Here is a 26,022-nt window from a genome sequence, read left to right as displayed (position 1 = left end):
AGAAAAGATGTCAGTTTTCTAATGGCCCCCATACCCTCCACATATAATTTGTCCCCCAAAATATGTAAACAAAATGTAGCCTATGCCTCGTATGTACGCAGGTTATATATCTAGATATGTTGTTTGAGTTTTGGATTAAAAAGAAGGCATGTCAGTAAGCGACATGTCTGGCCCTTCGTGTGATTATCATGTCGTAATTCGGCCCTTTGTGAAAATGAGTTTGACACCCCTGCTCCAGAGGGTTAACCTCCCAAAGTAAACCCTACCACTCCCTTCCTGGCTATTTATTACACAGATCAAACGTTACGAAATTATTAATTAGTCTCTCAAAAGTAAATTTCCAAATGCTTTAATGAAGAGGCTCATGGAATGCTGCGCATAAACCGCGTTGAAGAGTATTTGAGCAGTGAGGAACAGTTACGACTCTACAGTGCGTTCCAAATTATTATGCAAATTATATTTCTCAGATCTTCCTAAATAGCCGATGCAAATGACAGTCAGTGTAATTTAAGTCATCAACCGTTAAAGTATGACTCACATTTTATTGAACAAACCTCCCAATGACAACAGTATTTTTTTTCAAAAATAATAAACTCAAAATGCACTGTTCCAAATTAGTATGCACAACAGAGTTTTAAAACATTTTATAGGTTGTGAAGAACTAAAAATGGCCATTTGTTGAATTTGCATAATGTGGAGGTCATATTTATTGAAATCAAAAGCTATTTCAATCAAAAACATCTTAACAGGCCAAGTTACATGTACATGTTAACATAGGACCCCTTCTTTGATATCACCTTCACAATTCTTGCATCCGTTGAACTTGTGAGTTTTTGGAGACTTTCTGCTTGAATGTCTTTGCAGGATGTCAGAATAGCCTCCCATAGCTGCTGTTTTGATGTGAACTGCCTCCCAACCTCATAGATCTTTTGCTTGAGGATGCTCCAAAGGTTCTCAATAGGGTTAAGGTCAGGGGAAGATGGGGGCCACACCATGAGGTTCTCTCCTTTTATGCCCATAGCAGCCAATGACACAGAGATATTCTTTGCTGCATGAGATGGTGCATTGTCATGCATGAAGATGATTTTACTATGGAAGGCACGGTTCTTCTTTTTGTACCACGGAAGAAAGTGGTCAGTCAGAAACTCAACATACTTTGCAGAGGTCATTTTCACACCATCAGGTGAAAAAAGGGGCCTACCAATTCTCTCCCCATGATTCCGGCCCAAAACATTACATTGCACGGCACTCATCAGTAAACAAGACTGTTTGAAAATTAGTCGTCATGTATTTCTGAGCCAACTGCAACCGTTTCTGCTTGTGAGCATTGTTTAGGGGTGGCCGAATAATAGGTTTATGCACAGCTGCAAACCTCTGGAGGATCCTACACCTTGAGGTTCGCGGGACTCCAGAGGCACCAGCGGCTTCAAATACCAGTCTGCTGCTCTGTAACGGTATTTTAGCAGCTGCTCTCTTTATCCGATGAATTTGTCTGGCAGAAATCTTTCTAATTGTGCCTTTATCTGCACGAACCCGTCTGTGCTCTGAATCAGCCACAAATCTCTTCACAGTACGATGATCACGCTTCAGTTTCCTTGAAAAATCTATTGTTTTCATACCTTGTCAAGGTATTGCACTATTTGACGCTTTTCGGCAGCTGAGAGATCCTTTTTCTTTCCCATAGTGCTTGAAACATGTGGCCTGCTTAATAATGTGGAATGTCGTTCTTAAGTAGATTTCCTTTGATTGGGATCACCTGGCAAACTAATTATCACAGGTGTATGAGATTGATTTCAATGATCTAAGGTGCCCTGAGACACAATATCATACATATGTTTTATTGAAAAACAAAAAATTAAATTAAATGTTTTCCAATTTGCATAATAATTTGGAACACGGTGTATTTTGACCAATACAGCTGTCTTCTAGGCCTCGTAAAGGCTCGCGTTACACATGGGCGCGACCTGAAGCTAATATTTTCAATATCATGTTCTATTTTCTTGCACGCCCAGTGACGACGGTGCTTTTGATGGCACTCAAACAGTAAACTAGACTAACACGGTAAATTCAGCACAATGCACTTCACCACAGCATTATAATTTTGTAGGAGTCATTCTGAAGTTCTCGGAGCAAATTCAATTTGAAGTGTGGATAGATTTTCTGGTGAATTCTACTTTTCCACTTGTTTTTCTTGGTGTTACGCTGCTGCTTGCTAATGAAATTCCTTTAGGTGTTTCCATATTAAAACTTGCACTGAAGTAGAGTCCCATTAACCACAGGAGCTCTCCTTATGTGAAACAGATGGAGAATGTGTTATGTTTGCATCAACCACATACAGTGGCTTGAAAAAGTATTCATCCCCCTTGAACTTTTCCACATTTTGTCAAGTTAAAACCACACACGTACATTTATTTTATTGGGATTTCATGTGATAGAACAACACAAAGTGCCGCATAATTGTGAAGTGGAATGAAAATGAAATATGATTTACAATTTTTTTTATAAATAAAAAACTGAAAAGTGTGGCGTTCAGAGCAGCCCCCCTGAGTCAATACGTTGTAGAACCACCTATCGCTGCAATTACAGCTCCAAGTCTATTTGGGTATGTCTCTACCAGCTTTGTACATCTACAGACTGACATTTTTGCCCATTCTTCTTTGCAAAATAGCCGAGCTTCAGATTCAGCGTCAGATTGGATGGCAAGCGTCTGTGAACAGTAATTTTCAATTCTTTCCAGATATTCTATATTGCAGTGGTTCTCAATTATTTTCTGTCATGCCCCCCCTAGGGGACAGAAATTTTTCGCGCCCCCCCTAAATTGAAATACTATTGAGAACCTGCTAATATTTATTTATTTATCTGTACAAAACCACTGTATGAGTTTCTGGCATGAGCATTCTGCATACAATCACCTTATTATCAAATTAGATAACAAAAATGAGCTGAGATAACTTCTGCAGCAAAAAAATTCAAAGTTCAGTTTATTAGCTCAATTTGTAACATTTAAACAAGTCTCAGCCTGTGTCTCAGGACAGAGAAACAAGAGCAAATGATTCACTGAGGTTTGCATTTCATTAAAAAAAAATTTAAACTGTAAACATAGTTAAGGTGGTGTTTTTTTATTAGTATAGGCCAGGGGTCGGAAACCCGTGGCTCCGGAGTCACGTGTGGCTCTTTCATCCTTCTGTTGTGGCTCCCTGTGACTTTGGAAAATAAATAATGAGTATTTTATTAAAATTACATTTTATTTTAGTTTGTTCATTTTAAAATATAATTCTGAATTTGAAGATTATGGTAAACTTGTAACATTAAAATAAAACGTTTTTAATATTTTTAGCGCCCAAAATATGCGTCCAAAGACAAAAATGACATTGAACAAATAGCGCTGTTCTGCCGATACGTGAGCGCTGCCGGGCCACAGGAAGAAATTATTGACTTAATACCGCTAAAAGGACAAACACGGGGGGAGGACATCTGTGAGGCTGTCTTGGATTGTTTAAGAACCAAAGAAATAAAGACCACCCACCTGGTGTCAGTGGCTACTGGGGCACCGTGTATGACAGGAGCTCATAAGGGCTTTGTGACTTTACTGCAGAAGTCACTGGATAGAAAGCTGCTGACATTCCATTGCATCTTGCATCAAGAAGCACTGTGTGCGCAAACATTTCCTCCGGAATGCACAGAAGTAATGGATGTTGTAATTCAGATTGTCAACAAAATAATGGCAAAAGGTTTAAATCATCGTCAGATCCGCGCATTACTAAATGAGGTGGACAGCGCGTATTCTGATCTCCAACTGACTGCACACTCCAGTACACGCGATGGAACACAGAAGCAGACTGCGCATTTTTCGGTTTGCCTTGTTTGTTCAATGGCGGTGGATAATATTTGGATAAGTTTAGATTTGTATTTCTTAAATACGAGGACTCAAATAGACACCGGGTATTTTATTTGAAATTAAGCATCAACCAAGTGTAAAATGCTTTTTGTTACATGCAGAAATAAAATGCTGTGTTCTCTGCAGCAGTTCGTTGATTTCATAAATGCAACATAGTCCCTATAGTTTTTTGTGCATAGCATACAGGTTATATGTATATACAGTCATATGAAAAAGTTTGGGAACCCCTCTCAGCCGGCATTATAATTGACTCTGCTTTCACAAAAAAAATATAAAAGTGGTATGTCTTTAATTTACCAGGAACAGCTAAGTACTGGGATGTTTTCCAAACAAAGATTTTTTGAAAAGCAGTATTTGGTTGTATGAAATAAAATAAAATGTGAAAAACTGGCTGTGCAAAAATTTGGGTACCCTTGTGGTTTTGTTGATTTTAATGCCTGTAACAGCATGTAAAACTGATGACTTTAAACACAAAGTTGGTTGGATTATGTTGTTAAGCCTTGAACCTCATAGAAATGTCTGTTTAATCATGAGAAAATGTATTTTAGGTGCCTAAATGCAAGTTGCACTTCTCTTTGACTCTCTGCTGAAGTGAGACAGAATGGGATCATCAAAACAGCTCCCAAAAGATCTGAAAAACAAAGATTATTCATTGTCATGGTTTAGGGGAAGGCTACAAGAAGCTTTCCCAAAGGTTTCAATTGTCAATTTTGACTGTAGGGAACGTTGTCAGGAAATGGAAGGACACAGGCACAGTTGCAGTTAAACCCAGGCATGGCATACCAAGAAAAAAACAGGAGCGGCATAGGTGGAGGATTGTGAGAATGGTTGCACACAACCCACAGATCACCTCCAAAGACCTGCAAGAACATCTGGCTGCAGATTGTGTATCTGTACATCGTTCAACAATTCAGCGCAATTTGCACCAAAACATCTGCTTTTTATAAAGACCAAATAACTTAATTTTTGTCTCATCAGTCCAAAGCATTTTCTTCCAATATGAATCTGGCTTGTCTAAATGAGCTTTTGCATACTCCATGCAACTGTATCTGTGGCGTGGGCGCAGAAAGGGCTTCCTTCTCATCACCCGGCCATACAGATGTTTTGGTGCAAATTGCACTGAATTGTTGAACCATGTACAGATACACAATCTGCAGCCAGATGTTCTTGCAGGTCTTTGGAGGTGATCTGTGGGTTGTGTGCAACCATTCTCACAATCCGCTGCATATGCCGCTCTTGTACTTTTCTTGGTCTGCTAGACCTGGGTTTAACTGCAACTGTGCCTGTGTCCTTCCATTCCCTGACAACGTTCTTTACAGTAGAAATTGACAATTGAAACCTTTGGGAAAGCTTCTTGTAGCCTTCCCCTAAACCATGATAATGAATAATCTTTGTTTTTAAGATCTTTTGGGAGCAGTTGTGATGATCCCATTCTGTCTCACTTCAGCAGAGAGTCAAAGAGAAGTGGAACTTGCATTTAGGCACCTAAAATAAATTTTCTCATGATTAAACAGACATTTCTATGAGGTTCAAGGCTTAACAACATAATCCAACCAACTTTGTGTTTAAATTCATCAGTTTTACATGCTGTTACAGGCATTAAAATCAACAAAACCACAAGGGTACCCATATTTTTGCACAGCCAGTTTTTCACATTTTATTTTATTTCATACAACCAAATACTGCTTTTCAAAAAATCTTTGTTTGGAAAACATCCCAGTACTTAGCTGTTCCTGGTAAATTAAAGACATACCACTTTTATATTTTTTTTGTGAAAGCAGAGTCAATTATAATGCCGGCTGAGAGGGGTTCCCAAACTTTTTCATATGACTGTATATACACATATTTATGATGTCAAAATGGGTTGTGGCTCCGGGTGCTTTTTTTATTGGGAGGCGGTCCCAAATAGCTCTTTGAGTAGAAAAGGTTGCCGACCCCTGGTATAGGCCAATAGGCCTTCTGTGATGCGATAACCAATAATTCATTAATGTTATTATTAGTCTACTTGCTTGATTTCTTTTTAAATAGCCTACAGAGACACTTGGAGACACATGTGGACATTTATTTACTGCAAATCGCGGCCTTTCGCGCGGATATGACCATACACAGGCACACATCGCGCTTGCTAGCACTTAAAAAAAAAAAAAAATAAATAAATTTATTTATTGATGATGATGCTGCCACCACGTTTCACGGTAGGGATGGTGTGTTCAGGGTGATTGACTCAGGGGGGCTGAATACTTATTCACACCATATTTTTCAGATTTTTATTCATAAGAAATATTTAAAAACATGTATCATTTTCATTCCACTTCACAATTATGCACCACTTTGTGTTGGTCCATCACATAAAATCCCAATAAAATAAATGTATGTGTGTGGTTGTAATGTTACAAAATGTGGAACATCTCAAGGGGTATGAATACTTTCGCAAGCCACTGTATAAACAGGGCAAAAGGAGGCAAATGCAGGGGGAAACAGAGGCTTGCGTCAACCCAAGGGCTGGAGGTTAACAATACCCTAGCTGAGAGACCGTCCAATTTGACAGTTGATTGAGAAGTCTTTTCCCTGCCTCAGCCCCTACCACCTAAGTACATTAAGTACATTTTTTATATGTGTTGATACACATATAAAAAAATCCTCAGCCAGGGTTTTAATTAAGAGAAACCTAAAAATTTTTAATAAACAAGCCTTTCTTCATGACCTTTATAACAGTGATATTCACAACACCCTGGCTATTCCTGATGTCGAACTAGCTTTAGACTTTTTCATTTCCACCTTTCTATCTATTTTAAATACACATGCCCCCTTTAAGAAGTATAGAGTTAAGGATAGATCCAGTCCTTGGGTTAGTCCAGAACTTACATCTCTTCTCCGAACTAGAAACAAAGCTTGGTCTCTTGCTAGACGTACTAATGACGCCTCACACTGGACTGCATTCAGAGCCTTAAGAAATAAATGCACATCCTTAGTGAGGAAGAATGTATCTGACTATTATTTAAAATTGATCACAGACACCTATTCTAACCCAGCAAAATTCTGGAAGGTGGTTAAAACCAACAAAAATAGCTCTGCTACATCTGCTTCTATTCCAATTCAGGTTAAATTTGATGATAGTTTTATTACTGATCAAACCGAGATCTGCGCTGGTTTTAATAGACATTTTAATGTTGCTGGCCATATCTTCAAAGAGGACAACTCTAGATCTTCTCTAGCAGACAACCAGCTACCCCTTGAACAGGTTCATATGCCTACCACCAATGCTGTTCCTCAGTTTTCTTTTGTTCCTGTGTCCTCCAGTATGGTTCTTGATGCTCTCTTAAGCATTGACCCCAAGAAATCCACTGGAGAAGACAACCTAGACCCATTCTTTCTCCAGCTTTCAGCCCCTGTAATTGCAGAGTGTATTACCCACATTTTTAATCTTTCTATATCTTCCTGCGTTATTCCAAGGATCTGGAAATCAGCTTGTGTCCTTCCTTTGTATAAAGCGGGAGAAAAAACTGACCCTAATAACTCTAGGCCAATATCCAGACTGTCATGTCTGTCAAAAACGCTGGAATCCCTTATTAATAACCAATTGAAAACATTTCTCTCAAGTCACACTATTTTATCTGTTCACCAATCTGGTTTTAGAACTAACCATAGCACTATCTCTGCCATCACTCTGGTTACTAACAATATTGTCTCTGCCTTAGATAGTAGTAAACACTGTGCTGCCCTCTTTATTGATCTCAGTAAAGCCTTTGATACAGTAGACCATTCTTTACTATTAGATAAATTGGCTAACATTGGTCTTAGTGAAAATGCGTGTAGCTGGTTCAGTAATTACCTTTCTGACCGATCTCAATGTGTGAAGCTAGGTAATATCCAATCTGGTTTCTTACCCATAACCAAAGGTGTTCCACAAGGTTCAATTTTAGGTCCGGTGCTATTCACCATCTACATCAATGATATTGTGTCTCTTGTCAGTGGTTGTCAAATCCATTTATATGCTGATGACACCATTTTGTACTGTGTTGCTGACTCTGCAAAGTCAGCTATTGAGAATCTGCAACTGTCCTTTAATGCTCTTCAGAATGCTCTTATTTCACTTAAACTTGTCCTTAACCAGACTAAAACTAAATTCATGTTGTTCTCTAGGGCTAGAGAATTGGACAACAGTGCATGCATCTATGCTGTAAACGGTTCTTTGATCGAAAAAGTCTCTGAATATAAGTACCTTGGTATCTGGCTAGATGAGAAGCTCACTTTTAAACCCCATATTGACAAACTTGTTCTCAAATCTCGTCAAAAAATTGGTTTTTTATATCGGAACAGATCAAGTTTCCCAAAAATTTGTAGGAAAAGGGTAATCGAAGCAGTGTTTTTATCAGTGTTGGATTATGGAGATATAGTTTATAGACATGCCTCTGCTACTGCCCTAAAACCCCTTGACTCGGTGTACCATTCAGCCCTTAGATTCATTACAGGTGATTCCTTTAAAACTCATCACTGTTCCCTGTATGAAAAAGTCGGCTGGACATCCCTGTCATTGAGACGTGAGTTACATTGGTTTTTATTTATTTTTAAATCCTTAATTGGTAAACAGCCACCCTATTTATCAGCTATGCTCGACTGGAACTCTCAGTCTTTTAATACCCGATCCAGTGAGCTGCTGCTTTTAAAGGTTCCTAGAGCTCATTCTAAGCTGGGAACAACTGCTTTTAGCTATAGTGCCCCCACCTCTTGGAATGCCCTTCAGAGCAACTTCAATATGACCATTCTCCCCACTTTTTCTTCTTTTAAATCTATGATTTCTGATTTTCACCATCACCACTGCATTTGTTTTAACTGAATTAATTTTTTAAGCTCTTTTATTGTAATTCTTTATTTCTTTTGATCTTTTTTATCTTGCTAGGATTTTGTGTTTCTCTGTTTTATTCTGTCACTCTGTTGTTATTGTTGTTGTTGTGTTTGTTGTGCGCTCGTCGGCGTTGTAAATGAGGGGAACCTCAATGCCTTTCGAGTTTGTATAAATAAAGGTTTTCAATTCAATTCAATTACACTCTGTAGGACAAATGACTTGATCCCGAACAGGCACAAGGCTTTTGAATTAAAACTAGCTCTGTTCCTACATACAGTATTGTAGGGAAAGCATTATTTTATTTTTATTATTTTTATCATCTTTTTATTTGGGATAATTATACAACGATCAACAAACAGTACACAGAATGTCCGTATATCCCTTCCCTCCACCAACTCAAACACATGCATACATGTCATACAGGGCTTAACGATTTCCCAGTTGCCCGGGGCAGGTGAACTCTGGTTTCGGGCAAGCAAAGTGTGACCTGTAGTTGCCCGTTCGGACAAGTGAAAAAAATAAAAGTGAAAAAACACATAACATAAAAATAAAAGGCCTCCTTATCACTAAGCTGGCTGCTCAGTCGTGCAGTAACGTGAGATTTTAATTGTGTATTTAGTATGTTTATCGCCCGACCGCAGAGTCTCGCTGTGTGTGTTTTTTTTTTTGTCTCCGCCGTCGCGCTTAAACCCAGTGAAGCGCATTATAACATGTCTTGACAGAAATTAAAGGTCCCATATTATGCAAAATGCACTTTTTAAAGGTTTTTAACATGAATATGGGTCCTTGGTGTGTCTAGAGACCGCCAAAGCATCAACAAACAAAAAAAACACTACTTTTCTCACCCTCCCCCTTTCAGAAAACCTCCCCAATAACTTCCACCTGCAATAGTCTTTGGTAAGCAAACCCCTATTTGTTATTGGTCCATGGCCCCCAGATTATCTGAAATTTTTCCAACGACCGCCATATAGTTTTTCCCTCTAAGCAACAAGATGCCAATAGTACAGCAAGGCATACTGAGTGTTACATAAACCAACACAGAAACCCACAGCAGTCTAATAATACCACATTTATAACTAGACAAAGGATAGGTGGAAGGTGAAATTAATGTTTTCAATGGTTATTTGCCTGACAGTGATGTGTAGCGTTTAGCTTCGGAATAGCATCCAGCTTTTGCTCATAATCCAGTAATTTATTTTACCCACAGCAGTCTAATAATGCAGTGTTCATAGCAAGACAAAGAATAGGAAGCTACTTGTGTAGTTAATCAAACAGTGAAACTAAAATGAATGTTTTCAGTGGTTATAAATTGGCTGACTGTGAATTGTCATAGTAGCATCCAGCTTTTGCTGCATTTTGATTGTGAACCTGTCATTTCGATTAGCTTGTGGCTGTCAGTATGAAGATAATCTTTCATGTAGACAAGGATCGGTCATGTCATACTGTTTAAAGTATGGCTGTGCTCCTGCGTTTGACATTTTGGTTCTTCACGTGTGGGTAAACACTGTGTTCCGCACTCCACAGTGTCTCTATAGTAACCAAGAGCGACAGAGACCGTGGGAGGGCATAGACCGAGTGGGAGGGCCACGACTTCTGGAGCACAGAGAGATTGAATTTGGAGATAAAGTCAACACTGAAGACGTCATCTGAGCTGTCGGAAGAATATCACAAGAACTAATGCCTTTAGAGAACAAATAATGCTTTGTTAAGGAAGTTTAGAAGCATAAAAATTACAAAGTTTTACCAATGATTCTATACAAATGTATGAATTGCAGTGTGAAGGGTTTTGTGACAGAGGTTAAAAGTTTGTATTTGTGTGAGAAAAAAAAAGTTTCTCACAGCGGACTGCGGACACCAAAATAGCTCATCCTTAGGTAAGCGGAAAATCAGGGAATGGGTTTTTCAGCAAAAAGCTAAAAAAATAAGTATAAAGGTGCGAACACACTACACATGTTACACGCGTACAGACGCGTATAAAACCGGCTATTTTTCCATAGGGAACCATTGGTTTACGCGCGTACATGGCGCGTATATGCGTCACTCGCGCTAAAGCAACATTTTAGCCGCGTTAGCTGCGTATGAGCCGCGTATATACGCACCTACGCAGCTACGCGCGGAGTTCAAAAAATTTAACTTTTTACGCTCCTACGCATGACGATTAGCCACGTTGGCCAATCAGCGTTGGGCTTGACCCGACGTCACATACATTGGCACGGTCGGAGAACAGTGTACTGTACACAGAGGCTGATGAGAGACACCGAGACACGTGGGGAGAGTAAACCAGGAGAATGGACTTCCTGGTTAATTCAGTGAATATGTGCGGCTGTGCTTTAGTCGATAAAACAAGTTAGCGCCGTATAGCATTAGTTAACTCACCCGGTTGTGTGCGGGTGGCTAGCGCCTCATATTATGAACCCAAACATGACGGCTATGTCCGTGGGACTTTCACAACAAGTACAGTGAAGCACCGGTGTTGATCTACGCCAGCCACGGTCCCCTGTCACAGCCAGGTAGGGTAATGTTGGCTACTTGGCTTTATGTTGTGCGGCCGTGCACCGATGCTGCTGTAACTGTGTTTGTTATGTAGCTGCCGTGAATATGCAATGCTGTTTTAATGCTAGGCTATTTGTGCTGTTCAGTTTGTCTTTTGGCACAGTTGTTGGCCGTGTTGTTGTTGTTTTTGTGCGGACATGCACGCTGTTGTGTCGGGTCGGGTCTGATCGCAGCCATGGTTAATTAGGGGAAATACAATATCGGGAGGGAGACTACGCGCGTAGAACCATTTTTGACACAAAATGATCAAGCAACATTTTAGCTGCGTTACGCACGTAAATCTTACGCGGGTAACGCGTGTAGTGTGTTCGTACCTTTAGGGACTACTTGTCTTAGACCATATAAAATTGACACAAAAGTGCAAAATATGGGACCTTTAAATAAAATACAGTTGCTGTTTCTTTACGCGGTGGTCAAGAAAACCTTTTTGCTTTGCGCTCCATCACCAATGTAGCTCTCCCCTTCTTTAACTCATCTGCACCTACTAACACACACGTGCATTCTTCTCTATGATTCTCATACCTTTAATGTTCATGTGAACGTGCTATATTCCGCGTGCTGGGCAAATATTTACTAATCAACTATTATTTCTGTTGCCGACTAGTGAGACGGGATGTTGAAACGTTTGACTGACTAGTCCCGTCCTGTGCATCCCTAGAAGCTATGAAGCAAAATAGTAAAAGGAATAAAAAGTTTGACTGAGCCGTTTCCGTTGGTCTGTCAAGATCGTGAGAGATAAAATGAGATTTTTTTCTCCACTTGCCGGGAGTTCCCGACAAAAGCAGAGTAAGTTGAAGAGAAATTCAAAATCTCCTTGGAACAATAACACACCAGAGTTCTTTATCACGTTATCAGCACGGTTAGGTATTTGTTTTGCTTCGGGTCTAGTTACGCCTGCTAACAGAGCTGACAGCTGATTTAAACGAGTGCGTTTCTGTTGGTGATATGCACGAGTACATACCCTGAACTCATCGTCTATAAAGGGGGTCAAATCTGCTAATAAAGTGATGGTCTCCAAAAAGCGAAACTATCAAATAAAGCTCCCTCTCTTCCCCTTGTTTCTCAGTTTCAGTTCAACAAGCTTTATTGGCATGAATGTAATAAAAAAAGCAATATTGCCGCATCAAATAATACATAAATAGTGGGCTCGTGTAGGTAGGCCTATAGCTTACTAATTGTGATTGATAAAGTTTAATAAATGTTTTACTTTAATGATGTCGGTGATCCTTGAGAACCGGGACAAAAGGCCGTCTTCCATATGTAACTGCTGTTATGTTTAACACTAAAAATATTTAAAATTGTAGATGTTATTAGGGATTAAGAATAGAATGTCTGGAGCACAATTATCCCCTTAAATTTAATTGTATCATTATTATGTCAAATATATGACACTTGTTATCTTCTCACAACTTCCAAAACAGTGTGTCCTCAGAGAAGGTTTCAATCTTTCATATGCAATAAAACCTATTAAAAATGTACTTTAATGATTTTAAAAAGAGCTTTTCTCATCAAAAGCAACACTAAATAATCTTTCATTTCAATAAAAACAGTTTTTCTACAAAACATTCATGTTTTATAAGGATTCTAAGTGGTGGGACCACTTTACTGTAAGTCAATACCGTCAGACATTTCATTATGTAAAATGTAATAAAATCAGGCGAAATAAGGGGCAGCTGTCACTTTGAAGGACCTCTTGTCAAATTCTACCTCTGCAGAGTACATAAGAGTCAAACAGGCTCTGATAAGTATTGTAGTTTTGGAATATTTTACATTCCGAATCTTGAAAGTCCTGTGTCACAACCATGATATGTCAACACCGACTTAAAATTCTGAAGAAGTTATTTGACATTTTTAGTAGTTCAAACTAGCACCTAGCATCAACAGAAAAACTAAATGGCTACTAGATTCCATTTGTTATGTTTAAGAAACGTTAAATATGTCAACACCGTCAAACAGGAAATCTGAAGGTGGTGATAGGCTAATGACAGTAAAAAAAAAAAAAAGCTGGGAGGTTGTGTCAAAGCTTAGCTCAGTAGCTTAGTATATGTTTGTATTTTTTCAACATTGCACCCTGTTTTGTCCCACTTCTCAAGAATCACTGATGTACAACAAACATTTGTGTTCAAAATGTTCAATAGGTTCCAGGTTATGTGACCTAGTGTCAAATTATTCCAGAACATAGTAGGCTTATACTACACAGGACACACCTATTTAAAATAGATTTTAGTGCGTATTCTATATTGATATATTAAAAAAATCAATATTTTTCTTCAATAGCTCAGGTAATGTGAACCAGTCTTTCCAAAATATTCAAGGAAATAGTCATCTACTACACAGGAGACGTAGGGAAATTAATCAGATTTTGCCTCTTAATTTTCAAAGTAAACCAGATTATTGCATTTAACTTTTAAAAAGGTACAACATTTTCTCCTGGGGGGCATGCCCCCGGCCCAGACCCTCCTAGATGGTTTTCAGCCTCTCCCACAGTCTCTTAAAGTGATGTTGGAAACACTGCCTATTATTAACCATTTTGATTTGATTTTACTCTTATTGCAATACATCTTCCCCGTATATTGGCACCAAGTCCTTCAGATAGATCATACTAAACGGTTCATGGAAAGTGCAAAAATACACAAACACTGTAGACCAGTGGTTCTCAATTATTTTCTGTCATGCCCCCCCTAGGGGACAGAAATTTTTTCGCGCCCCCCCTAAATTGAAATACTATTGAGAACCTGCTAATATTTATTTTTTTATCTGTACAAAACCACTGTATGAGTTTCTGGCATGAGCATTCTGCATACAATCACCTTATTATCAAATTAGATAACAAAAATTAGCTGAGATAACTTCTGCAGCAAAAAAATTCAAAGTTCAGTTTATTAGCTCAATTTGTAACATTTAAACAAGTCTCAGCCTGTGTCTCAGGACAGAGAAACAAGAGCAAATGATTCACTGAGGTTTACATTTCATTAAAAAAAAATGTAAACTGTAAACATAGTTAAGGTGGTGTTTTTTTATTAGTATAGGTAAAAAATTGCATTTATGTGCGCCTTGGGCCATTACATGTTGTCCTACAATTTCAGGCTCCTAGCCCAATTTTTTAGCATGCATTTCCTGAAAAACCGTTTGTGGCCCCTGGGGGCCAATTGATTTTGCACAAATCCTGAGACCACTGATAAGTTGCAATTTTTTGCAGGTCTGACCTGTCCGCAAAGTTTTTCAACTTTTCCACCATGAGAAAGGGGTGAAAAGTGCCAAAAATGACTAGGAAGAATAATAAGAATAGGGAATATGAAATCTGACCGATTACAATAGGGCTTCGCACCACTCGGTGCTCGGGCCCTAATAATAATACACGGAATAATAATAATAAAAATCACACCGATTACAATAGGGCTTCGCACCACTCGGTGCTCTGGCCCTAATTAAAACTGCGAGCAGTGATGACCGGGCCCTCGCACTCTCGTGCTGGACACCGTCCTGGCCATCCGGCCTCGGTACTTCGGGCGACCGCGTGAGAGAACGCGCCGCGGTCTCCTCCTCTTCGGAGCGCGCGGCACAGTAATACCCGTCACCGGAAGTGAGGAAGTTGCCGCGACGCGTTCAATACGGATGCGAGGACGTCCTCGGGCCTGGGCTCTTACCAGGCGGGTGAAGTTTGGAGCGCATGGGACAGCGCAGAGCGATATTACAGCGACTTTCTGTTTCGTGGCGATGGCGCAGAGAAACTACGAAGGCCTTGGAGCCGATAGAACCGGCTTCCCGTGTTATCATTGTCTCTAGACCTCCCTGAGCCGCTTTGAGGTTGATTTGATCAAAGTTTGTCTGACATGTAGCTAAAGACTTTTATTTAATACAACAATTAAATTAAATATTAGAAGATGTGTGGCTTATCTCCACTGTTCTCCAAGAGAAGTCTTCAGTCCCTCTATTTGTAATGCAATACTGCCATCTAGAGGGCAGCCCTGTAAATAAGGGAGAACAAAGTAGAAAAAAAGAACACAAAAATAGCTGACTTTCTGTGGGTAGAGGTCAGAACATGAAGATGCATTTCTTTGTAATTGTACAGAATCTATTTGAGTATATTTTGTTTTATAGTATTTTAACTTACTGCAATGCTTCATTATTGAAAAGGTTTAGTTTAAGATACAGTGTTGCTACAGATGACTGAATGTAATTAAGTTAGAGCTGCTTCCTGTTTAGTGGCGTTTCAGCCAATGGAACCAGCTTCCCGTGTTATCATGGTGGCTGTCTAGACCTCTCTGAGCAGCTTTGAGGTTGATTTGATCAAGTGTGTAGGACTTGGAGGTAAATAACCAACATGCAATATTTACTTTGCCCAGCAGGTGGCGCTCTCACTTTTTCTTAATATTATTGTGTGGGCTTACTCAGGCCTTGGATCTCATTAAGCATATCAAATGTTGAGAAGATCAGACTGAGTATAGTGGAGTTACAGCTACTTCCTGTTTACTGGCGAAGACGCCAAGCTACGGCGAAGGCGTTTTCACTTTCTATGAATATTAGTGTTCGGGCTTCCTCAGCCGTGGATCTCATTAACCATAACAAATTTGGAGAAGATGAGACAGAGTATGGTGGAGTTAGGCCAACTTCCTGTTTTTTTGGCGAATATTTCAAATTAATAGACTTCCTGTTGATTTTGGGGCGGGGCTTCAAGAGGCTTTTTTGTTTGTCCTGGGATTTTACATTGCTATATGAAATATTGTGCATCTAGGTGTAACACAGCCTGAGTTATGATCAATTAAAGGGTTCATGAGGTCAGTTTTTGATGTTTTTTGGCGAATGACCCGTCAGTGCTGCAAGACGGTGGTTCCGATTAAAATTAGCTTTCGGGTATATCATCTTTCATTTCTGAGGACTTAACCTATCATATTATTTTTTGCACAAAAAGTTGTTATGAGTCCACTTTACTCTGCAATCCTTTTAAATTTGGTGTAGCGAGGTATAACACAGCCTGAGTTATGATGAATTAAAGGTCTCGAAACCAACGATAAGTCGCAATTTTTTGCAGGTCTGATGTGTACGCAAAACATTTTCAACTTATGCATGACGGGAAGGGCGTGAAAAGTGCCAAAAATTACTAATAAAAAGAAGAATAAAAATCCTGGCGGTTTCAATAGGGCTTCGCACCAGTCGGTGCTCGGGCCCTAATAAGAATCCTGGCGGTTTCAATAGGGCTTCGCACCGGTCGGTGCTCGGGCCCTAATAATACTCACGATAATGATAAACCATTCTAATCGTAATGCAAAAGTGTAGCTTCAGTTCAATGTTCACCATTTTTGGTCATGGTGTTTATAGACACCATGTGATTAGGTAGTGCATTATGCTGTGGTTATCTCAATGTGCCTTCATGAGTCCTTCACATACGCAGAAACAATTGCGAACCACTTCGAAATAGTATTTGTTTATCAGACTGGGCTACAGCATCACTACCTTTCACTAGACTTTTTTAACAGTCCACCCTGTGCTGCTGTCTCAAGTACTGTTTGTGGTCTTGCCTCGAGTCGTGATATAGCGAGTCTGGCAACTGTTCCGCCTTACTCAATATCTTCATTTGTTGCACGTGTCATCTCAAACCCCAAATACTCCCTAAATTGTTGTTGAATAAGCATTTTTCAGCAGCATGAAGTGAATCTCAGTGTTCAGTTCCAGCACTTGATTTGCTGGAAATTGGATGGATATATTTTGAAATCTTAAACAAAAGTTTATTTTGATGAATTTCAGGCCCAAGTCTTTTGGACTTTAGCACACATCGGTGTTTGATTTGTCCTTTAAAAACATAATTCATCGGCACGTCTGTTAAGATGATGAGCAATTTAAAGTGAGAAGGCAATTTGGGTTTATTACTTTGATTCATGTTTACCCTTCCCTTGTGTTTTTTGTCTTCCTTTTTTCCTCTCTCATTTTGCCCTTCCCACAGCAGTGCTGCCCCAAGCTGAAAAAGAGCCCCTTAACTTGTGAGGTACTTCACATACCAATGCAACAGAGATACTGTGGCATACTTTTCAATTTCTTCTTGCATCCCACTGTTAACTGCTGTACTATGATGGAGGTGTCCTGTTTTGTGGTATAAGGTTGTTTAGCAATAGTTGTTATTAGGGCTGGGCGATATGGACCAAATCTTATATCACGATATAGGTAATTTTATATCACGATATGGATATATATCACGATATAGTACTTATCCTTAAAATTCAAAGGATTACAATAACCGTACTGAATTTTAATCACATTAGATTATTATTATATTTCCATACAAAGAAAAACTGGTGCAAAATACCACACCAGTCTGGCTTTAGTCAGTCAGTGCAAAATAAAAATGACAGCATCAACCAAAGAGCCTACATTTTCCAATTTGCCTATATCAAAATAATGAAAGACTTGAATTTTCCTGCAGTATTTGCTCATCTTCATTTAAAAAAGCTGTCAAAATTAACTAATGAGCAAATGTCTGGTAATACTTTAACTCCAGCTTCAACACAAATAATATTTTCAAGTTTGACATGTTTTAAAGTTACATAAAACCAGCCTTGCTGGCTGTCTCCAACAATAACAGCACGGGGGTGAAGCCCCGAGGAGGCTAAATATGTCATTATTAGCCAGCTAGCTCACGAGAGCTAACCCATGTAGTTTGCGGCTTAAAACAAGCCAACTCTGCGTCACGGCAACAGCACGCTGAAGCAGCAAGCAAGTTTCCTTTGCCCGATGACATTTTTGACCGTTAAAACCAGCTGCTCTGCCACCGTGACACGGAGTTGGTTTGTTGACTGTAGTCATGGCGCACCAGAGCTAGACAGCTAGAGCGACAGATGAGGCTTCTTCTGTTGCGGGTAGAGAAGCTGTATTGCAGCCCAGAACTCTGCTGCAGAGCCCCCGTGTGGCGCGGCGGTGTAACTGCAGTGTAACTATAGGGACTCGGAGGGACAGCTGCCTCCCGCTCCATCTATGCTCCCGCCACATTTTTTTTCTCCGCGATATAAACGGTATGGCCAAATCTCTCCCGGTAGACACTTTCATATCGTCCACGATATGATATCGTCATATCGCCCAGCCCTAGTTGTTTTTTAAGTCTGTCTGAATATAATACTCGTATGCTATATGCACAGTTATACTGTCACTCCTGTGGTTACTGACTGTACATATAACATGTGACTATTGTATCACCATTTACCAAACCTGTTCTTTTCTTGCAGTCAGGGTTTTAACAAAGGTTGGGGTCTTTTCACTTTCAGTGCATAGGATCTTCAATTGACTGTATTACACAAAGTCCCTTCCAATTAAACTACAGTGGCCTAATGGAGGGAAACCATTAAATAAGGGGTTTAAAACGTTATTATTTAGCTGAATAACCGTTTGTTGTTCGTATAACACATCACTTTTTATAGCTTGGTGCCAAAACATCTGGCCAAACAATACACTCACATGTACAGTGAAGTTTGAAATGATTGATCTGAAAATGATCCGTCCCCAACCGTGGTGTGTATTCATTTTCCTGTAACGTTTTCTCCTCTGTGAACCTTTTGGCTGTGGCACACTGCTCCTGTGCATCATGACTAACACATGCACTAGCACCTTTGCTCACTGTGTGGGCATTAGACATTCTCCAATTTCATGTCTTCCTCCTTCCTCTCCCCATCTGGTCGCTCGACATAAATTGAAAATCTCATGATTGAATGAGCCCTTGTTAAACAGATTTGGGCCAGAGCCATACATTATATGTTTATGAGTCTTGCAGATACTTACCAAAATTATCTATATCACTAAGCCAGGTGCTAAAAGTAAGCTCAGGTAGTAAATTATTCAGGAAATTTGATTTTTCTTGCAAGAACATAACATATACAGTACTTTCTTGTGCTAGACTCGTCACACATTGTGTGTGTTTCTGCTGCTGTATACTGTAAACTGTGAATCTAATAATCTGGGATACGGATAAATAAAAGATTATAAAAGTTCCTGATAACTCCCTTTTATAATCTATTATTCAGTCCGAGATGGGAGGGAGTCGGAGGTTAAAACCTGTCTTCGTAGTGTGTTTTCAGTCGACCTGTAAGTGTACTGTTAACTTGCTGCTGTTTAACAACAACATTACAGCGTCCGTCTCCTCCCACAAGAAAAGCTCACAAGTTGGGGCTTTATTAGCATCTCTCCTCTGCTGTACACTTCTCCTTGGATCCTAGCAGTACAGTTCTCACCTGGTGTCTAACTTAAATCAAATGCTAAATGTGTTTCCTTTGCTGTCTGTGACCCTCCCCTCTCTCCAGTGGCAGATGTGAGGTCCAGCCGGTGCGATCCTCCGCCTGTTGGTGTGGGCCAACGCTGGGCGCCTCTCCTCCGGTCATCCAGGTCACTCAGCTTTACCACCACAAGCTGCCTGAACACTAGCAACACTAGTTATCCTCCTTCTTTTTAGAGCTTTTCTTTCATCTTCTCTCCCCTTCTAGATCCCTCCACCTTCCTCATGTTTGAGTGCTATTCCATATACTTGTTTTTTGTGTTTTTCTGCCCTCCCTTTGACCACACCATTACCTGCTCCCCCTGTCTCATCTCAACACATTGTAGCTAGCTGTTTAAAGGTGCACTATGGGGAGCGTGCCTATGTTTCCACATCCCTATGTTCCCACATTCTAAGATTTTTTCTCTCTCAAAATTAAGCCTTATGTTCCCATGGCCATATGTTCCCACGGGGGCGTGTCTATCTTCCCACAGCCGGATGGTCCCACATTTCAAGTAATCTAACTATATAATAGAGAAAGGTATGTCTGTGTGTGTCGGTATCACTCCTATTTTAACCTCTCCCTGTCCCCTCACCCTTACCCTAACCACCCAGCTGTGATGCCTGAACCTAATCACCATGTTCAGGATCATCGAGCTGTGGGAACATAGGGCCTAATTTTCAAAATTGTCTGTGAAAAAAAAAATCCTTAGGAAATGTGGGAACATAGGGCTGACTCGCACTACTGTATGAAGGGAAGGGGGGTTTGTTTACATTTGCAGTGCCTGCAGTTAATTTACTCTACATGTATTTCATAGTATTGAATTATTCTATAATCATAAATCAAAACTTAATTATTCTGAGCCACCTTAACCAAATGTAAGTCTAGAATGTGTTTGTCAACAAAACTGTGGGCCCTATTGATGTAAACCAGAACAGTGAAACAGTAAATGTTCAGGCAAATTTTCTAACTGCAAACTGTTTTCAAGGGATCCAATTTTCCTGTAACGAAATTTGTTCTATTTACAGGTGATACTCGTATTATTAGAATATCATGGAAAATGAATTGGAATTGTGGCAAAAATTCATTCAAAAGGGGGCCAAACCAAGTACTGAGTACATATGGATGATTATACTTTATAGAGGGCCGACATTTCTGTATTCAAAATTCCTTCTTTATTGATTTCATGTAATATTAAAATTTTCTGAGATTTTGAATTTGGGGTTTTCATAAGCTGTTAGCTATAATAATCAAAATTATAACAAATAAAGGATTGAAATATCTCACTTTGCATGTAATTAGTCTATATAATATATTATTTTCACCTTTCAAGTTGAATTACTGAAATAAATGAACTTTTGCATGATATTCAAATTTTTCGAGTTTCACCTGTATATGAGGATATACCTTAGACATCTTTTATTTCTTTTAAACCCCCACAGTTACATAGTGCACCATTTTTAACCCTCCAGTTTTTAACTCAAGATCTCCGTATGGGGTGAAAGGGATCCGATTTATACTGCAACAGTCTGTTTTCCCTATGAACAGTGCTGCATGTGTTATTTTCAACTTCATATGATAACTGTATTTGTGGGGTCTTCAGACCGTGGCCGCAGGTTAACAGAGCCAGAGTTTGGCTTGACCAAAAGAAATAAGTTAACTTAAATGACTCCAGGGGCCATATTCACAAAACATTTTATCTTAGCGCTAAGAGTACTCCTAAGGAGCACTAAAAGTTCTTAGTAAGGAGTAATTTCTTAAAACCCATTCACAAAGCTGATAAGACCAACTTTTACTAAGGAATGGGAGGGACTCCTAAGCTAAGACTAGAGGGCGGTGTTGACCCTGTTGCTATGGATGATGTCATGTTCATACCTTCTATGCCCACAGTGATTGGCTATAATATAAATGTGTCTATACTTTCTAAATATAGCTTTACTAAGATCATTAACCCCTTACAGCTATCCAAAACACCATCAAAAGACTGTCTGTGATTTACTCTTAGTGACTTAGGAGTCCTCAAGAGGACTCCTAGCTTTTCATAGATTTAGGAGCTAGTTTTAGCGCTAAAATGCTTCGTGAATTACACTTATTTAAAAAAGTTAGGAGTCCTAAAATTAGGAGTGAAACGCCCCTTATTTTTGAGAGTTACTCCTAAATCAGCACGTTAGGACCTACTCTTAGCCTTAAAATGTTTTGTGAATATGGCCCCAGGCCATTTGGGTGGTTTGATGACTTTCACAATTGGCACAATCTGCGAAAAACCTGAACCATCTCCTCAACATTTTCTGCAGACGATTTCCTTATGGCTCCTTAGTTGTGATAAGAGGCCGTCTCCACAAACCACCTAGAAAGAAGACTCAATATATGAAATGTCTCAGGATAAAAACATTAGTGACCAGGGGCCGTATTCACAAAACATTTTATCTTAGCGCTAAGAGTACTCTTAAGGAGCACTAAAAGTTCTTAGTTAGGAGTAATTTCTTAAAACCTATTTACAAAGCTGCTAAAACCAACTTTTACTAAGGAATGGGAGGGACTTCTAAGCTAATAATAGAGGGCGGGGTTGATCCTGTTGCTATGGATGATGTCATGTTCATACCTTCTATGCCCACAGTGATTGGCTGAGAGAGAATGAGTCCCTTATAGTGATTTTATGATAGAAACACTGTGGGAGATATCCATATTATGTCGCTGTATTAAAGTAAAGAGTTTTTAAATACAATTAATGACAAGTGAGACTGATAACATGAAACTAAGATATCATACTGTAGGGTTTCCCACACATTCGTTCACAATAAGCCTCCAATAGCGCCACATAGGCATATTCGTTTGAAATTTTACAATGATTTGAATTGAAAAAAATATCCACTGTATTTCACTGTATTTCTCTCCACGGCGGACTATACAGCAATAGCCAGACAGCGACGAACCGGGAAATTCACCAGTTAGAAACAACAGCCGGCGAAATGTTAAAGTGCATGCGGAAGGAAAAAGGCGAGACGCGCAACTATACAGTAGCGGACCTGTGGAACGGAGGAGATGCTGCGAAGTGCCACATATAGGCCTACTCTAGTAACAAATTAAACCCAAACGTGACACTAACAGTAACTTTCAGTGCATCGTAAACCCAAAGCAACTGGAGGAAAAGGAACTTAATAAATATGTTTTTATATAAATGTAATAAATATAAATGTGTCTATACTTTCTAAATATAGCTTTACTAAGATCATTAACCCCTTACAGCTATTAAGGCTCACTAGCATTAAATCTCTCCAAAACACCATCAAATGATTGTCTGTGATTTACTCTTAGTGACTAAGAAGTCCTCTCGAGGACTCCTAGCTTTTCATAGATTTAGGAGCTAGTTTTAGCGCTAAAATGCTTTGTGAATTACACTTATCTTAAAAAGTTAGGAATACTAAAATTAGGAGTGAAACACCCCTTATTTTTTAGATGTACTCCTAAATCAGCACGTTAGGACCTACTCTTAGCCTTAAAATGTTTTGTGAATATGGCCCCAAGTGGGTATCATATAATTGATCACTTTCTGTTTGCAGTCACCCCCATCCCATTGCTTTGTACTGCTATTGGCTGTCATTGAGGCTTGAGACAGACCTTTACCTGTGAAGCTTATTGTGTAGCCATGCATTTAGTTTTGGTTTATATCTGCTAAAGATTTTAAGATTTCTGCCTCTTATCTTGAAACAGTTAAGGGAAATTGAATTTTGTCTGTGATGCTCACTGCATCAAGAAACGACACAATTCTATTCAACTCTATTCTGCAGGGGGATGATGTTTATATTGTAATTTGTCAACTAGCTTCTTAAGGGACTTGAAAACCATTGATCACTTATTTATTTTAAGATGCACCTCAGCTTGACTGGAGGAAAGAATGCAGACAGAAGCGCCCCATAAAGCACTGCTAAGCAGTGCTAATTTATGTGAGAGAAAATACAAGAGGTTGTGACCTGAAAGACTAAAGAGTCTGTTCTGAAAGTCGAGGGCAAAGGGAATTGTTGGAGCAAAGCCTTTTTGGTCTTGGTTTTAATAAATCAAGGCCATTTAAAGTAATGTATCAGAATCCCGACTGTTACATCATACTGCAAAAGGCCATATTTTATTTTTTAACTTGAGAGGCAGAGGTTTCATATGTGACAATGCGTGTACTGACGAGCTGTTTATTTCACTCTTTAATGATGAAATGATAAAAAAAATAAAAATGTTTAGGATGAATTATCTGAGACTAGGCCTGGCCAAAAGTCACACGATGCACTTTACGGATGAATGGCAACCCAACATTTTTGCTAGGATATGGTTTTTACTACTTAGAGACAGAAACATGCCTTTTCAATCACTGACTCTGTCTACTCCAATCCCAAGTGGATCGAATGTGTTAATATGTGATTAATGTACATGGAGTTTGGTTGATGTTTTATTTTTTCTGTGAATCCCCCTCACTCTTAAGTGCCTTGATCATATTTCCTGTAAAGATTTGTTTGATGTGTTTGGATTTGTGTTGGACATGAAACAATCCAACTATGTTCCTCTGATGGAAATTATGTTTTGAATTACACTCATATGTAGTATGTGTTGTTGCTGAGAAGAGACCGGACCACAATGCTTTTGTAATCTTACATGAACTAATATGAAATCTTACACCTATAGTTGCAGTATACAAATATGTATCACTTGCAATGTCCTGGATTTAAAGACTGAGAACAATTTTGAACTGGAATGCTTACTGTAGATAATGTAACACATGCTATAGCAGAGTTGTTTATCAGAAGGAAATATTTAGTTCACACACAATTAAACATGGAATTAAGAGTATTGAATAAACATGTAAATTTCCAGTTTCCTCACATTTAAAATCCATGCTTTCATTAAATTGGATGTCTGTAGCAGAGCTCTGAACTAACACTGTTGGACCTGATAAGTCTGCTGAAAGGATGTGGGCTTACATAAACAGTATGTCCAATTTTAAAATGCTTTGGAAATGTAATAAATTCTTACCACAAAAACAAAAACTACTCTTTATAGGATTTTTAAAGCTGTACATTGGCTCTGTATAGAGGGGACTTAATGCATAGATTATTTCACACACAGTTTGTTGTTACAGGGATTTGATTCTTCCTACTTATTTTGAGAAAGTTTGCATTAGTGTTTAGTTTTCGTTCACCATTCACCTCAGCATGATCTCTATCCTTCTGTCTCTGATTTTAAGCGTTTGGCCCTCTTATTCGTTGTTTCGTACTAAATTGAAAAGTGCAGATTCACTGAAATGGCACCACTAAACTGTTATTATAAACATTGAGGTGTACGCCTAAATGCAAAATTCTCACTTTTTAGGCTTCTTTGTTTGCTTAATGGTGAGGGTCTTATACCGATGCTTCCAAAAAGGATTCCCTGACATTTGGATTGTTGTCAATTTTGCAACACTTTTTCATCCATTTTGTACCTTCAGCATTTGAAAGGGCACAGGACACAAACAGCATTCGTTTATTTTGTAGCTTGCATCCTGACGAACCAACCCAAACTCTTGAACACAATATGCAATTGCAGACCACAGGTGCACACATCCTCTTTGACAGTGGCGTGCACAGACATTTTGGGAGGCAGGTGCTCAATGCAAAAAAAAAGGGCACAATAGATTCTATCGATGAATGACCAAATCATTTTAAGGGTACTTGTACAAAGTGGCCTAATGACTTTTAATACCCGGCCACACATAGAGTGTTTCTCAAAGGAATTTGGGAGACTGTGTTTGGGACCCTGGACCTTCTAGGGGGGTCTGGGGGAATGCTCCCCCGGAAGAAAGATTTGAACCTTTTAAAGTAAAATTCATCAATCTGATGCACTTTGAGAAGAAAGCTAAGGCTAAAACACCTGTGTCAATGTGGGCTATTTAGTACTATTTTCTGGAATAATTTGGAGACACAGAATTACCAAAAAGCAGAAAGAAAAAATGTATGTTTGAAAAAAAAACAGTCAGCTTCAGATTTTTTTAAATAATCCCTTATCCCAAATTCTCTCTCTGAAGTCTTCGTTAGGCCCCTGATCTCCGTACTAATAATATCCTATTAAGGTAAATACAAGATTACTGGAAGTCTTGTAACATAGAAATAACTTATGGTTGGGACAAAATAATATAATTAGCTTATATAGCTTCATGACTGATTTAGTACCACCAACCCACTTTGCTTAGTTAAAATAAAATGTGTGGACAGCTTTTAAGATATTTCAATAACATTTGAGGAACAGTTCAACATTAAAATCTGAGCTTTAAAAGGCCCTGAACAGTTAACTTGACTCTGACCTTTCATCTTCATCTTCCTCCTTGCTGCTGGTGGATGCTTTCCTCCAGGAGAGCAGAGAGCTGCTCCCCTGGGCTGCCTGCTGTAGCTCCCTTTGTTTTTCCTTTTTTAACCTCTCCTTTCTAGGCAATATTTTTAAATAAAAATGTGTAAAATAAAAAGAGACCAACCATA

At 39.1% G+C, this 26,022-nt stretch overlaps 1 protein-coding gene across 4 annotated transcripts in view; it reads left to right on the top strand.

Moving 5' to 3' along the window:
- Nucleotides 1–24,447, top strand: part of LOC307267545 (sorting nexin-16-like) — a 118,440-nt gene extending 93,993 nt beyond the window's left edge. For 2 of the 4 annotated variants that reach the window (XM_080049892.1, XM_080049889.1), the window contains exons 8-9: nucleotides 17,239–17,280; nucleotides 19,580–24,447. In XM_080049892.1, the coding sequence (XP_079906018.1) occupies nucleotides 17,239–17,257 (19 nt within the window). In that variant the 3' untranslated portion in view covers nucleotides 17,258–17,280; nucleotides 19,580–24,447. The remainder of the gene's footprint in view (nucleotides 1–17,238; nucleotides 17,281–19,579) is intronic. The other 2 variants (XM_080049891.1, XM_080049890.1) reach the window with 2 other exon arrangements.
- The last annotated feature ends 1,575 nt before the right edge of the window (nucleotides 24,448–26,022 follow it).

This window comes from Ammodytes marinus (genome assembly GCF_949987685.1).
Source record: "Ammodytes marinus genome assembly, chromosome: 21".
Lineage (NCBI taxonomy): Eukaryota > Metazoa > Chordata > Actinopteri > Uranoscopiformes > Ammodytidae > Ammodytes > Ammodytes marinus.
Note: the sequence above shows the minus strand (reverse complement) of the source record. Positions and strands in the feature narration are given on the sequence as shown.